This window comes from Falco rusticolus, chromosome 15 (assembly GCF_015220075.1).
Source record: "Falco rusticolus isolate bFalRus1 chromosome 15, bFalRus1.pri, whole genome shotgun sequence".
Classification (NCBI taxonomy): Eukaryota; Metazoa; Chordata; class Aves; order Falconiformes; family Falconidae; genus Falco; species Falco rusticolus.
This window is the reverse complement of record NC_051201.1, coordinates 10,943,483-10,960,001: the sequence shown is the minus strand read 5'-3', so window position 1 is coordinate 10,960,001 and position 16,519 is coordinate 10,943,483. Positions and strand designations below refer to the sequence as shown.

The 16,519-nt window shown below is 39.0% G+C and overlaps 1 protein-coding gene across 3 annotated transcripts in view; it reads right to left on the bottom strand.

Moving 5' to 3' along the window:
* GARRE1 (granule associated Rac and RHOG effector 1) overlaps positions 1–16,519 on the bottom strand; it is a 63,304-nt gene that overhangs the window by 8,405 nt on the left and 38,380 nt on the right. For all 3 annotated transcript variants that reach the window (XM_037408743.1, XM_037408745.1, XM_037408744.1), the window contains 8 exons: positions 13,171–13,377; positions 10,582–10,722; positions 10,192–10,287; positions 9,893–10,054; positions 8,768–8,926; positions 4,143–4,240; positions 2,538–2,663; positions 1,042–2,033 (listed from right to left, as the gene is read on the bottom strand). In XM_037408743.1, coding sequence (XP_037264640.1) covers positions 1,042–2,033; positions 2,538–2,663; positions 4,143–4,240; positions 8,768–8,926; positions 9,893–10,054; positions 10,192–10,287; positions 10,582–10,722; positions 13,171–13,377 — 1,981 coding nt within the window. The remainder of the gene's footprint in view (positions 1–1,041; positions 2,034–2,537; positions 2,664–4,142; positions 4,241–8,767; positions 8,927–9,892; positions 10,055–10,191; positions 10,288–10,581; positions 10,723–13,170; positions 13,378–16,519) is intronic.

Below are 16,519 nucleotides of genomic sequence, written 5' to 3'. Positions count from 1 at the left end.
AGCTTTTGATAACGTAACTACGATGCCTAATTTTGCCTTACGAACTCCAGTAATTTATCAACCAAGTTGACAAAATAACTATCAAAACTATGAGTAAAATGAACTGATTTCCGAGACGCTTACACAGTCCTAACACACACATGCAGATGAGCACAGGAAACATATTCATGGTTTGATAAAAGGTTTTCCTGTTAGTTCTAGTGCTGCCTCTCTCTAGGCAGCTTTCATAAATGCGTACTACAAAGGTTTCTGTAGCCACGTCCCAGGCCAACAGAAATTATATTTATGAGATGATAGATTTTTCAGTTGTTTTTAGTACTATCATCAGAAGAATTCATTAATCTCCTTTTAGGCTCTACAGTCAATTTCATCATCTTTAGCTATTTGCTTATGGCTATAAAATTTTAGCTCACTTCATCTTTGACAATAATCCCTCTACATTCACAATTTATTGGTGGTTCAAATACATCTGGCAAACCACGTGGCACTTGCTCTTTAGTCCCTAATCTTTCAGCGTCCAAGCTTTTCACTTCAGTAACAGCTGTAGAATAGGAACCAGTATGAATCCCATGGAATTGCACCGTAATGGAGAGGAAATGCAGGGAGACATGGGGAAGAGGCGATCTGGCTGTATCTCCAGACAGCAAGACTGGGGAAGAGCTGGAAGGATTATTCGGGAGAGATATGGAATATGTACGTTCAGGAGTTTGGTTTTAAACAGTTATACAAATTAATGATAGGGGATACATCATCTGTAAATATCCTGCTTCAGTATTTTGATGTGGTCCATACAGAGAAGGTCAGAACTACTACCATCTGGGACAAGAAACAAGGAATTCGTTCCGATTCTTACTTAACAGAAGTTACTTGTACTTTAGTACACCTTCTGTTGAAAAAGAAGGAAGGAAGGCATACATATAAATATGTTTGCCTTTGTAAGCACTCTAGCACATGGAAGTGACAGTTACTGCTAGCAATATTTAACTGTATTCTTTGTAAAAGGACCCTTAAAAAAAGTGTAAGAAAGGAAAAGACACACACCTGCAGGGTCAAAAGGCAGGATTTCTCCCAACATCCCAAACACTCCATCAGTTTGGTCACGATTTGGCCATGTGTTGTTTCTAGGTCCTTGTGGTTTCTGTCCTAACATCTCTGACACCACATTGTCCATATAGCTGCTCACAAGACCCAAGCTGTACAAATCAGAGCTTAAATCTGAAAAACCAGGATTGTTCCACTGGTTTATATGAGACAATCCAGCTCCAACAGCCTGGGCTGGCTGCTGTGAAGAATTAGTCAGCCATTTGGCAGGTACACGTTGCTGTGGTCCAATAGGTTGAAGCAAGTGTTGGTAATACTGCATCTGCTGCTGCTGCTGCTTTTGTGACTGTTGTTGCTGTGACAAGCCTTGCTGAGAAGGATGCAGTGGTGTATGAGAGACAGATTGCGGTTGCTGTTGTACTGCTCCTGATTTTTGTTCTGTTGCTGCAGAGGATGCAACAGAGTTCCTTCTTTTCACCATTGGAGAAGTCTGCTGGGATTTGCCCATGTTAAAACCAGACAAGAAATCTATAACATCCTGCATTTCTTGGTCAGTTGGTAAATTCATACCTTTGTCATCCTTGCCATCATCCGGTTTGAAAAAGTTGTCCCGTCTTTCAATTAGAAACCCATTCACTAGCTGATTATTTGTGCTCTGCATTGACTGCAGCGGATCTGCAGTCCTAGGAAAATTACCAATGTTCAAAATGCTTTGTAACCGTGCATCTATGTTAGCGGGCATTTTAGCTTTCTCCTCCGAGTTGGAACTTATGAAGACATTTTTGGAAGGTGTGTTGGGGATTGAATAACTTCCAGTATTACTTGCACTGGTGCAGGAAGTTTTTTTTGTAAACCGTGAAGTCAGTTTTGAGAACGTCTTTTGCAGACCACCTGAAGATTTGCTTCCATTTCCGGATGGCACGTCAACTGGATTCCCAAAGTCTGAGATTTCACGCTGCAACTGGATCTGAATACAAGGCAAAGCTTGCTCCCTGCATCAACAAAAACACGTCTATCAAACTACCTAATACACAACTGAGTTTGCACTTTGGAGGAAAATGCATCAGAGTAATAGCTACTGAAAGAAACAAAAGCAAAGATCGCCAAGTTCATCAGCCACTTCTTATGGTAACAATGCAAATTATTACTGCTATTTGCAATAGCATTAACAACTTTCCATCCCTTAAGAAATTTTAATTTTACTTCAAGACCTAAACAGAGACTAATTTAATATAAATCAATTATTTTAGTAAAAGAAAAACAAACACTTTTGTACACTTGGATAAGCTGCTGGTTTGGTATTAAAAAAAAGAGTGCTGTATCTCTCTATGTACCCACAAGGTACCTATGTAGATTTCCAATTTCTTACTCTCAGTTTGTCTACTGTTTTCCCTTCTGGCGAATGGCACTATCAAATTCCTCAGTACAGATCTTTCAACAATGATTTCTTCGTTTTAAGTAGGAAAGTAGAGCATGAGGCTCAAGAGGAGATGTACCTTCCTTCCTTCCACCTGTGTACGTCAAACACAGCAGTGTAGAGCACATCTACTAGTCCCAAAGTCTTCTCTGGATCCAGACTCCTCTGTAGCAAAGACATTGTTGCTGGATCTTCTTTCAGACACCTGTAATCATTAAGTTAAATTTTTTTTTTTTTTTTAATTAAACAATTTCACCATACTAGTCTGATAACAACAGGCCAATTAATGCATTACTACTACTCTTACAGAGGTGCAACTAGTAAAGGCAGCATAATGTAAGAATGCCTGAGGGTTCCTAAAGACTGTGCCTGCAGCCCGTTTCTTTCTACTGTTGAATATACAAATAATCTAACGATAAAATTAAGAGTTATATAATTTATTTTCAAATCATGATTAATGATTAGCTCTTTAGCTGAGCAGGCACAGAGGTAAGAAAGAGCAAATACACAAAGCCCATTTCTGGTAAATGGCAACTCAACAAGCCTGACCGAACACCAGCGCACGGCTGCAGCCCGGAGTCCAGCGCTGAGAACCCTCAGCCTGACAGATTCCACGTGGGAAATCATTCAGCATATCCAACAGGGTTGGGTTGGTTTTTTTTCCAAACAGGAAAATTTTACTGAGCTGTGAAGATGCAGGACTACTGAATTTTCCTCATTAACGGCACAGAATTAGGACTAAGTCTGAGGTGGAACCAGAATAACTTCAATCTCAGCGTTAGGGCGTTTGTGGAGGACTTCAGGAGCCCCTCGAGCCGAGCCCAGAGGCACTCTCACCGCATGTCAGCAGGCGGAGCTCTCCCAGAGCGCACCAAGCCTGGCGCAGAGCGCTCTGCACCACTGCCGGTCTTTCCTAACAGAGCAATTCACATAAAGAGAAGGGAGGAGCGACAGTTTATAGAAGAATTCAAGACCTATTTGGGTAACCACACGATCAGTTGACTTGTCGTCCTTCTGGACACCCCGCTGGTACCACCTGTAACAGGCTACCTCACTAAGGCTTCGGATGAATGAACGGCGTTGTACTGAAATTCTTAACACCAAGTCAGAGAGAATGAAGTGTTCTAGTTCCAAATCGTTGTTTCAAAAGGGAAGAAATCCTCACCTAAACTGCAGGTCAATCCTACCATTGTTTACTAGGCAGTCAAGTAAGCCGGCAGGCATAGTGTCTTTTGGACCAGAGTTCTGCGGTTCATGACAGCGCTTAAAGAACAGCTCAGTGAAGACAGAGCTAAAGCTCTCGCATTAATCTCACCTAATTCCTGGCCTTCCTGGGGCAACAGATGTGAGGACCTGCTGGGGAGGAGCATACCAGGAATACTGTAGGATTTTTTTCCTTCTCTTTCATCATCAAGCTTTTACTTTTTCTTTGAAAGTATGTCTTAGTGCCCCCCACGCCACCCCTCTTCTATTGCCTCCAACAGAGGCAGCACTAGTACAGAGACAGCTAAAGTACAGCCGTGGTCTGTAAGGAATGGTGGTATCCAAACAGTTCCAGAGAAAGGAGCTTAGGGAGACGTGCCATAATTACATAGCATTCTCTCTTCCATAGGTACCGCAATATCTTTCCCTATATTTCAGTCATAGCCATAAGTATAATCTGCAATACAGTATTTTTATTTACCAAGTTGATGGAACTTGCACCACAATTCTGGATCCTTCTAAACTTATCTGAGGAGCATAGGCTTCTTTATTTTCAATCTGTGCTGTGTCCACAACCACCTAGCAAATAAAATAAGAGGGAAATAATTTTAAGAATTACTTCTAGTTATTTTATCACTCCTGTCATTAAGATGCAATAGTCTCAACGTCCTGCCACACTACAGATACAAAAAAATAACCAGATAAAACCAAATCAAGTCACAAAATCATTGTAAGTTGATTTCTGTTTTAACATCTAAAGAGAAAATCAGTTTGATAAAGCAGTCTGTATTTCAAGGACTTAATTCTTCTCAATTGCGTACTGTAGTTATGTATCACTACGTAGTTACCAACTCCATTACCTAACAGCTGGTAGTTACCAATGGCTTCATGTAACAGCCCCTACCTGTGAGAGGTGTGGCACTATTACTACTTTAACAGCTCCCAAACATCTATTTATCAAAATATTTAAAATAATTTAACTGCAGTGCATGGTATCATATAGGTAAGTAGTATTTAGTCTGAAACCCGTCACATAGCTCAAAATTCTTAACACCCCCCCTCCCCTTTTAAGGTTATAAAATCCCACACCAACCTTTCTCCATTCTACCGAATGGAACTGTACTATTACTAATTCCCTATTACATAAAGAGAAGAAAAGTGACTGTTCAATTTGTTGAATTCTGAGCCTCCTGTAAGACATCATGAAAATATGGAAGATCAAAATCTTGAAAACCAGCCTTCTGTCATGAACCTTTCTTTTTATGGAATCCAGGAGGAATGGATTCACTTCAGCTTCATTTAAACATTAATACCAGTGATATTAAGTGCCATATTTGGTTTGTGCTTTCTGTTGTTGTCCAGCCTGCATGGGTTGGCCTTTTTGATCATTTCCATAATTTCCTATTTTGGTCATGCTGAACCAGCAGCTTTTTGGCAGCAGTCAGCAGTTCTTGCTTCAGTGACTAGCAGATTAGCTGTACCATTTATCCTTGAAATGGCAAAAAGTCCTCCAGTATAAATAAGCCTCAAGGGATATTCCTGGCTTTTTTGCAGTCATCCTACACTGGTTCTACTTCTGACTGGTTGTCTGCTACTAGTTATGAAGAAAAGTGAAATATGAATAATGCTGAGAGTCCCTTCTTTATCTTGCTTTAAAAAAACACCCAGTGACACCTGAACACAATTATTTCCCACCTTTTAGGTACTTGAGCATAAGACCTTACTTTTTCTCCCGTTGACTCTAAGCATTTGCTAGAGTTTATTCAAACCTGTAAAACATGTCTAAGCACAGTGACAAAACTCCATGCTATTATCCACTCACGAAAATACCTCTCATTTCATAATAGGGCAATTCCATTACTTTTTTTCCTTGTAGTTGTACCATTTTAATCTTTTGTAATTTGGTAATCTGCAGTTCAGCTATATTACATTTATATAATTGGGATAAGAAGAAATGAAATTAGAAGTCATTGTTTTCAGCTCCCACAAAAAATACTGCCTGCATCTCGGACCTGTAAATTAGAACTAAAATTCTGATTTGTGCAGACCTACATCAGCTTGTGGTAGCGGTGCACCGTAGTGCTCACTGTCTGGGCTTTGTTGTGGGTGCTGTGTCGTATCCCAACCCTGCCCTCTCTCCCATACCTTCCTTTTCTCCCTTTAAAAAAGGGTTTTACATTTCTCAACATTTGGTCAGAGTTACGACATCTGGGATTTAAACATTACTAGGAAATTCAGTGCTTCTGCAGCGTACGTTGGGATCTACTAGCACAAAAAAGGATGGCTAGAGACTCAGTTAAACCTTCTTCTCATGACTCTGCATGAGGCCAATTCAAAGCTTAATTTCCACTCATCCTCTGAATTCAACTATTTTGACACACATTACTTAATTCAAACACTGAGATTTCTTCAGCTGACCCAAGTCTGAAAAATACAATTCTTAATATACATGCTAAGGTAAAAAAACGCACTTTAAAAAATTATTTATGTTAAAAAACCTGAAGCCTAAAATAACCAAGCAAACTAAATCATATCTCATTGTGCTTTCCACTCTTAGCAAGTTTCTTCTTAAAAGGCACATGGCAAGACAGGCTGAAGATGGTGAGACTGTCAAGTAATGTTCTTTTTCAAAATCTGGCATTTAAATGACACACAATTCTGAACTAATGCAGACAGCTTAGTTTCTAAAAGTAGTAATCCAAAGACTATGTAATATTGTCCCATGATTCATTTACCCAAGTTCTACAAAAAATAAACATGTCCTCCCTCCCCGCCTGGCGGGTGCTTAGAGGATAGCTTCCTGTGCATCAGACAGCTATTGTTCTTGTTTTACAGGTGTTTCCTCTCTCACTTCCACCCAAAGAATGCTTTTAAGCAGCAAACTGCAATTTCTTGTCGTTGCATGAGACTACATACAAGCATAAGTGAATCTTGTGAAGAATTATGGCACATAGCTTACAAAGAAAAACCTCAACCCTCACACCCTTCCAAATTGTAACAAATCAAAGTGAGAATTAATGAAGGATAGAAGGCTTGCAAGTATTTTGTCATGTGTACAGCTCATTACTTTGTCTTTGAAGACAGAAACCTGCTACTTTCAGAACCTGAGGTTCATGCAAAAATCTATGGAGACATTCATGATTCAACACATCTAGTATTCCTTGTATCAGCACTGTCATTTGTGCGAACGTGTAAGTTATGCTGACAACTCGCCAAATGTTATGATAAACCTGAATAATATCAGCACTTTAATTACCAGCAGGTCTAACTAGTTATGTCTAGACTGGGGGACACCAGCAAATTTCCAGACTCCCGAGTCCGAATGTGCCTCAGGCCATTCCCTGAACGAATCTCATCAGGGCAGGACTCGGGTGTGCACAACACTGAAACCCCTCGGAAAGGAAATGGTGGGAGGTGCAGCATCCTCCAGGGCATTCCTCACCTAGACACTCAGGAGCCAAGAACTCCTCCTGAGTTACAGCACAGTCCCATAGGGCTGCTGAAAATCAGTTTGTTTCTTGGCCTCATTTCCTGTACCTTGCTGCTGACTCCCAACATCCTACCACGATCTACGGCAAATGAAGACAATCCCACTTAATCATATCCTTTTTTCTAGTTCTTCTTGTATTTATTAATAATGCAATACATAATTCTCCTTGAAAACACCTCAGTAGAAATTTGATCAATCCTACTATTCCGCAGCTCTTTCTCCCCCTGCAAAGATACCACCTTCTTATGCCTCCCTGCAAAACCTCCTTATACATAATGGTTAGTGTACATAACTGTTAGTGCACCACCGTCTCCTTTCCTTAAATCCATCTACCACAGTGAAGTAGGGGTGGACTGCAGATGTACTGCCGTTACGATACGGAAGGTCCGTCCCTTAGATTTTAGGTCTTCTTTACATGAAAAGTCAGTTGAATTCTAGTGTGATGTGAACCCACTTCTAGTAGATATTTAATATTAAGGGAATATCTAATGTCTGATATCTGATATCTATCTAGTATCAAAGGAATAAAAGCAGAAATATCTGACAAATTTATCATTTGCAATTTATCATCACCATTCCTGGAGAACCTACTAGCGATACTAAAACCCACATGGTTTCATGAACTAGGACAGAAGGCCGAAGTCACTTAGTCAGCTGTGTGATTTGTTTGAAAAATGTGGTGTTTACAAAGTATGTAGCAATATGGATTCTTTCATCAGAAATTACAATTAGTTACAAAGTCCTGATGGCCTGCCACCACCTTGAACAAAGAAAGAGTATATGAATTAGCAAGAAGCATTTAGCTCATTGTAGGTTAAAGATTATTCAAAGAATACTTGACAAATTATCATAGGCAACAATGTACCTTTGTACTCGCATTTCCCTCCTATCCTGTTGCATTCTTGCCCCCATTTTGTTTGTCCAGTCAAATGAAAATTCACAGTAGTCCAAAAAAACCAGAGTGTCATGAATGACCACTTTATTAAATGAAGAGATAGCAGTAATACGTTATGGGAGCACAAATGCATTTTCTTTTCAGCATATGTTCCAAGCGTATATTTTTAGCAACTCTTTAGATACTGTAAAATTCATGGGATTTGTTTCTAAAAGAACACATGAGTCTATAGCAAGGTGTTTAAGGCGCTGTCCTCTGTTGGAGATGTCAGGTAGCATTAGTTGGTGCAGGGGACTTCCTGGTTTATGTTGGGGCGGGAAACCCACCTTCCATGCAAAGCAGAGAAGAAATGAAAAAAATGGCAGTTTTTAAAACTTATCTGAGGGGAGGAGACGAAGGGGTGTTTCTTTTTAACACTATCGTCTTTAGATTTGAAACCTTTCTGTTTCAGTATTAACTACAAGTTCTATGTTCTCTCTAGTAACAGAGGCTACAAAGTACACAGTATATTCTGTTCCCATCAACTACAGATACCATGTATGACCTTGCATTCTACAAGGATACATTTTGCTCATAAATCATATTAGCTACAGTGTTACAAGTGGAGAAAGACAAAGTAAGACACTGGAAATTAATTCCCAAGCTCTTTAAAAATATCTAGTTTCTCTTCAGGATGTTTCAGTAGCTCTTTTTTTTGCTAAGTCTATTCACAGTGACTTACCAGTCCAGCTTGGCCAAATAACAATTGTACAGCAGTTTTGCAGGCTCCTCGCCATGTGGAAGGGCAAACCTGATTTAGTACTTCAGTAACAGGAGAGTCATCCCGCGGTGTAAGTCCATTATGGCATCCAGCTTCCTTAATCAATTGCAGCATTGTGTGCTGAAAAAAAAAATTCATCATACTAAAAACGCAATTCAAAAATGTTAACACCGAGGCTTCCATTTGTATTTATCATTGTTCTACACATTTTTCAACCAACTATAGTCTGTTACCTCTGAACAGTCTTGTATAACTAGAAGCGCTCAACTGCAGAACAAAAATATGGAAGATATCTCTGCTCTTTGGAACACAACATTCCTCCAAAATCACAAACAGTATTTTTTGCTTATATCCTTGCAAAACGGTTTAATCAAAACTACAAAAAGCACTGCAAAGACAACCAAACAGCAGCATTTTGAGCTGTGGATTGTTTCAACTCTTTCAAGAGCAAGGAATTGGGCTGATCTTAAAAAAAAAAATAAATAAAAAAAGTGTAAAAGTGCTGATTAAAATTGCCCAAATTACTTATGAACGGACATCTTTTCCATTCCTTTATACTGGAAACACAATTAAATTCTCCATGATTTTAAATTATTTTTTAAAAAATGATTAAAGTTTGTAAGAAGACATTAAAAGGTGCTGTGTTACAGAATATTTTTTCAAGTACATCCCTTGGCACTAGGCTGAGCCAAGCTTATTTTGACACCTAAGAATATAAAAGCTCTGAGGTGCCTGGCTGGGGCATCTGTAAGGGCTCACTCCTCTCTGCACTTCTTGATACCTACACCCATCTATTTTCACAGTTCACAGAAGCTTCATCGCCTTCTAGACTTCTGTGCTTCTCTCAGAATGGACTGTATTTGCCCAGGTGGTTAAAATGTTATCAGAAGCAGGCACGGACCTACAGCGTTATCAGTATCTTGTTTCCACAGGACGTCAGGCTAAAAATAGGCACTTTTAAATCAAGTTTGGCACTGAACTTCTACAGCAGTTTTTTTGAATTTTTAAGGAGTTCTACTATTGTTTTCTTTATTTCCTCCCCCCACCCCACCCCTTCACTGCTGTGGTCAGATTCAGGGTTATTACCGTTTTCAGCTTCAGGTTTTCTGCTGCAGACTCATTAAAGGATATTCCTTTCAGAAAATGTGATCCTATCTGAACAGGTACAGTGGGCAGTTCACACTGAATTGGCTGAGGTGGAGTCTGTCTCCTTCCTGTTTGCTGGGCTTCAGCTTCACTGCAACAGCCCTGAAATACAAAAGAACAGACCAAGTAGAAAGACATGAGAAAATCCTAATGTAAGTCCAGTGTTTATTTTTTTTTTTTCAATAGTCATTTTCAAGGTGAGAAGGGATGAAAGAGAGAACAGGTTTAGCAGATCCTACCTGAAGACTTGCTTCAATAGCTTTTGGGTTCAAGTGGAAGCCAGCTTTCATTGCGTATTCACAGTGGCCTAAACTCTCCAAAGCCACTTTGTAAGCCTGACGTTAAACAAAAAGTTGAGACAGCACAGGCATGTCAGCAAGTAAGCAAGCACGCAGTCACTGTGTCTGGATATATATATATATATATATAAGAAATGTTACATGGATGTACCCTACTCCCTTCTATGGCATACACACATTTATTACATAAGATTCTAATACTGTAATTCTCAAATACCTCATGGCTGCCTGTGGTACATATTTCTGCAGCAACATACTCCTTCCCTATTTCATTCCTCGGCCCACTGACTGTACTACATGCACATGAAAGCAGCAGACTTTAAAAACCACCTGCAAAGCACTGTCAATTTTCATGTTTAGCTCTTTGAGCTGATGTTCAGGGATTGCCACACTCTGTGAGCAGAAAAGTTGCTGAACTTCAATTCCTGCCAAACATCCATCACAGCCTCTTTCTCGCAGTCGAGATGTGGCCTGCAATGCAAAATAAAAATCCAGGGTAAAGAGGTTCAACATTAAACTGGGTCAAGCTTAATTAAATTTTAAAAAAGAGCAAAAAAACCCAAGAACCCACAGAGTTTAAAACATTATAAAGGATATGAGAAGCAGTACCTGGTAGAAAGTATCTGGAGGAGGTTATTTATTATAACTTAAACCTCCACTGCTACTCTGAAAGTGCAAATCTCACATAATTTGTACGGTGCACAGGTGTTGGCTAGCAACTTAATTCGACATTGTTTGCTGTTACTATTTCAGGTCCCTCTAAGGACTAAGGATCCTGTTACACAGGCCACATGATGACTGAGGTTACCAGAGGAGGGACTTGTAACTTCCACACAGAGGGTATTACTTGCCACGGAAACAGAAGATACATTTAATCATGTGTACAAACACTCCTGTGTACGTGAGAAGCTAAATTTTATAAAATCGAGGGTGATTACTGTGGTGCAATTTAAGAAGAGCCACACAAGAGGAAGATCATCTTAGCACAGGAAGAGAACAGCTTTATGTATTATGATTTTGAAAAATAAGAAATACAAAAAGCCAAGTATCTAGTTTTAACTGTAAAATACTACACTACTAAGCAGGGTAAACCAAACAGAAATCTACTCTCAGCTGCACCGAAGGCCTCAGATATGGCTTATTTTTCCGTCTAGGAAGGAGTCCTGCTTAAAGCAGCATGTCCAAACTGGGGATTTTTGGTACTACAGCCAATGGTCAGACACACTGCTCGCCTCATCAACACATACAAAATTACAGCATTTTCCGAGTATCTTAAAAAGAAAAAATAGTTTTGAGGTACTGACAAAGGATCATCTTAAATTTTACTCCAAAAGAGCAATGCCTTCTCCTGCCAAAGGGGCTGATTTTATATGGAAATATAATGTATTGACTTTCACTCCGCAAAGTGAAACTTGAAAGATCTCAGTATTTCAAATCTCCCTTGTATCAAAATGACTTGTATATTAGTCTATCAGAGACAGAACGCACATAAACGATTTACAGAGCACAGATTTTTCTTATGCTGTCCTAAAACCCCACACATAGCCTTCAGATTAGTTACTTTAGCCAATCATAAAAATTGAGAAGGCTCTTCTAGTGTCATTCCAGAAGCAGGGAGAATCTGTATTTTTCTGTTCTCCCCATGTACATTTAAAAAGGGATTTAATTACTGTAATACTTGTACTGAACTCTACTTCAAAATACAGGTTTTATTAACAGAAACAGCTGAAGTAGGCTGTTAAGAAGGTAAAAGACAAAGTTAAGGTCCCAGATTCTGCAAACCTAAGTTTAATTTTAACGACATTTTAAACAAAATTGACAGCAATTGCAGGGCATTTCTAGGAATTGTAATAGTTTTAAGGGACTAAATATATTAAACATAAAATTAACTATTTTTATGCAAAAGGAGTAAAGCCATACCAGAATTAGACCTGTTAGGATTGTCTGTAATAAACCTACAGCACTCCCAAATCTTTAATGTATCCAGTGAAGTAAATTTACGTTGCAGTAAAAGTTACAAATAATTCCTCTGCATTCATAGTCTAAAGGAAACTTGTTTGCTTTCATATACCTCACAGATGTTAGCTGATAAATGGAAACCTTGACAAGATTTCCAGTCAAGATGATTAATGCACCTGTGTGGGCTGCCAAATTAAGACTTCGAAAGCACATGCTCCAAGTTACCTGAATTTAAGGAAACTGTGCACTCAGTGTCTGAATCCATTTCGATATATCAGTCTGCAGGCTTCAATAGTGCAAGGGAAAGCAAAAAAGCTCCTAAAACTAATTTTCTTTGTCAAGTACTTTTTTTCAGCATGAAAAGTAAGGATTCTACAGATGGCTAGTGTTTGTGAAAATACAAGTTCAGAGAGCAGTACATTCAAGTAATACATTTAACATTCCAACAACTGATGGATCAAGCAACATCAAGTTTTACAGCACGAAGACAAGCATTACAAGTTACCATAAAGATTTTCAAGTATAAAATAGAATCCATGCTCAAAATTTAAGAGAAATGGGTATTATCTAAATTATTTTTTAATCAAGATTTTGCTCTGTTTTTGCAGACTTTTTGTATGGTGTTTTTTTTTTAATGCCCTCTATCTGCCAAACCACATTTGAACACTGTTAATTCATTACTAATGACAAAAAGCTGTTTCCACTTGTTTGCACACTACTTATGTACAATCATATCACAAAGAAAACTTTACACAGGGCAAAGATAGTATAATCACCATATAGGTAAAACAAGTTTTAGCATCCAAAACTAACTTCACCATGTTCCCCCCCTTCAGATGCTACATGTCTTTAAAATCAGAGATTTTCTTCCTTTATTAAGGCATTCAGCCTTATTTAGGTTTCACTAAATGTAACTGCCTTTTCATTAAATAGAATGTCACTGCAGCAAGACCTCCATACCTCTGCTGCTCCTCTCCATGATCTTATTGCATCTTCTAGCTCATTTGTGGGGCTTAAATTTGAGGCTCCAGCCCCACTAACATTCTTTCTCTCCTGAGCTACAGCTTCAGCAAAGCAAGAGTGTGCCACTGGCTGGACTTTCTGCAAAGCTTGTGACAGGAACTGGAAATGGACCTGCATCACCGTCAAGAAACATCGCCCAAGTACCTGTGGGAGAAGAAACACACCAGTTTCAAGCAAATAGATTTCATGGAAGTTTCCCTTCTTCCTTTTTGTTCACTGTTTGAGGTAAGAAACTAAGTTAAACAGAGATCTTTTGTAATTAAAATAATGCTTCAGATAAGTAACACATGATATTTAAGACTTTACTTAAAAGGTGAACAGTGAGTGAGCATTGGTTTCTATGAATTAAGGGGAGATCAGACTGATCCCAAGTAATTTTTACTTCTGCACTCCAGTTACAATTATTTGAAGAATGAAAACCTTGTTAAGTTACTCAGCAATATTAAGTACATGAAACAAAAATGGGAGTAGCACATTCTCACAAGGACAAAGCCAACAGCAAAACCCACTTGCACGTAGACCTAGCTGAATTTATGCTAAAAATCCCCAAACAAACAAATCTGAGTAATTTTAAAATATTATCATAAAATCTGAAGAGTTCAATCCAGCGGTCTATCTTCCAAGCAGAGCAATAACTGGTAATAAGCATGAAAAACATTTTGCCATATAACACAGCGGCAACACAGTGCCATTTTTAGAATATAATAGTGACTGCGGAATGCATGCACAAAGTTGCAGCCCTGTCACTTGCATTGTCTGACAGGAACTGCTAACGCTGGCACAAATCTCTTCAGAATATTTCACTGAAATGGGTCATGTAATACTCACTCGGAAAGCCTGAGGGAAGGCAGGGAAGCAAAGGGCTGCTGGTCCCTCCCCGTACTCACTGGGCCGAGGGCAGCACCAACATCGAGCTGGGGAAAGGGTGCCTACCTCTGCCAGGCAGAGCTGGGCTCCACATCCTGGACCTCTGTCCCCTGCATGTTTCCATCCCCCATTCACCTCCGTCTCTCACAGCAGTGCGAATGAGAATGAGAACCATGACCACAGACAGACATATGCCTCACTTACTACAAGCAAAACAAAACAGGTCACACAAACTCCAGATTTAGGCGCAGCCACCACATGTGGAAGAACAGACAGGAGTGCAACCACCCAGAAGGACAACCTGGAGAGCACAGCAGCACAAACAGGAGTGCTCCGTCTACCTTCAGGGTCAGGCTCTCCTACGCAGACAAAAGCTACAACAAAGCGTAACTAGAACGCAGCAAAGAAGCAAGTATTTTCTGAATTACTGTAGAAAGTATTTAAAAGATATTCAAAGCATTTTGTTTCTTTTATGGAGTTCGTCACACAAAGTGGTTTAAAAAGTATATTTGACTTTGATTTATTAAAAAAGACTCAACTTGAATTCCATTTTAGGAATAATTCATAAGATACACAGATGATTTATTTGCTCCAAGGCATCATGCCTTGGAGCAAATAAATCATCTGGCTTATTTTCAACTACATTCTTCTGGAATAAAAATATTCAGACACAGTGATCTAACTGGCAAGACTATAGTATCACAAACAGTTATATGCATTAACTATCTACTTCAGAAGAACCAGTGGTGGCAATGCTTTTTTCCATTGCATCCAGACTCCTTTTGACATTCCATTCTGGTTCAATCACTTCCCTTCTTTGTACAAGGCATAAAATTAAACATTTTTGGTAGTTCAGCTGACCTCTGAAAGTGGAGTTTGCCTTATTAAAAAAGAAGTCAGCAAATGATAAAATGAGTAACACTCCAACTTTCCTGGCTACAAGATTAGAAAGATTTATAAAAAAACTGCAGGAAATGGCAACTGGTGATCTGAATATTTCTTTGTATGAAGAATGCAGTTCTCAGGGGAGTAAGAAACTAGGACTCATTAGGAATTTCAAGCCGATTAAGTTTCAAAGAATATTTAAGGTACAGAGGTTGAAGTTTCCCCTGCCTGGGAATAGTGCTCAAAATAAACAAATGATTTAGGTTTTAAGTGGCAGCACACAACATTCCTAGTATAATTTACAATGTTAAACAGTAAAGATAAATAGTAACATCTGCTTTACTGAACGTCTATTTTGTTTGAAAAATAATCTATTTCAGTCTTCCTCAGAAATGCGTAAGGATGGTTTTAGCTGCTTAAGTAAAATCCAAGTGGTAGAGGATTTTTGCACTGTTAAACACTCACTGCAGATGCCAAACTCTCTTTGCTTTAAAGTTCACTTCTTTAGAGTTTTCTTCCAAAGAGCTGAAACTCTTGTCTTAACTGTGGGAAAGAAATACGACCGCCATCAGTTTAACATATAGAGCCAGGGTTGGCCAGCAATTACTGAAGTGTGTAAAGCAATATACTGAACCTCTGTTGCAAAATCTGCAGAACAATATTAGCATATGGATGTGTGTTTTCCTCTCACAGTTAAAGACACCACCATCTCTTTTCTGAGCTTTTTTCTTCCTACTTTCCCATGCAAAAGTGTTTGAGTCTCCTGGTTTAGACCATACTAAGAGCTAAAACCTAGAGACTGTGTAGTAATCAAAGATGAACTGGAATCATCACAAGTCTCAACTAGTAAGTTTTTCTTGGTAGTGGTGGTGTTTTCTTAAAGCATTTCTTAGAATCATTTAGATTGCATATACAATGAGGTCTTCAGCTTGCAAACTTTTTGTCCCAAGAAATACATCTTGACTTTCCTAACCCATTACCAGGTCGGACAGCTATCTAGCTCAGCAGCCAAATAACCTTACCTAAAGGAATCTGTCTTCCTGTTTAGGCAGTTGGAAGCAATGGGACTTTTTGGGGCGGTCTCTTGAGACCTCCTTGCCTCTGAAAGATGAGTTTAATCAAACTAGTTGCATACAAACAGGAGTGTCAGGGGCAAGATGCAGCATTACATTACTCTGTCCGATATTATCCTCCTAATGGAGGCACACGATCAACTTTGGAATATTTTCCTGGACAAAGGGCACACACAAAATTTCCAGATTTCATTGCTAAACAGTGATGCCATGCCAATTCCCTGGCAAGCAAATCTTATACAACAGATTGTTTAAAACAGAACACTACTAATAAAGTTAGGAAATAACCAGTTTCAGTCTTCCAATGATACCAATGCTGACCTGCTGTTCCAAGTAGCATTTTAGGTACTAAAATTCTCTTTTTTTTTTTTTCTTCTCTTTTTTTTCCGGTCTATTTTCCTAAACAAAGCAAAGCACCACGACACACTTACTCAGTGGTTTCCCCCTTTTCCCTTAACAGA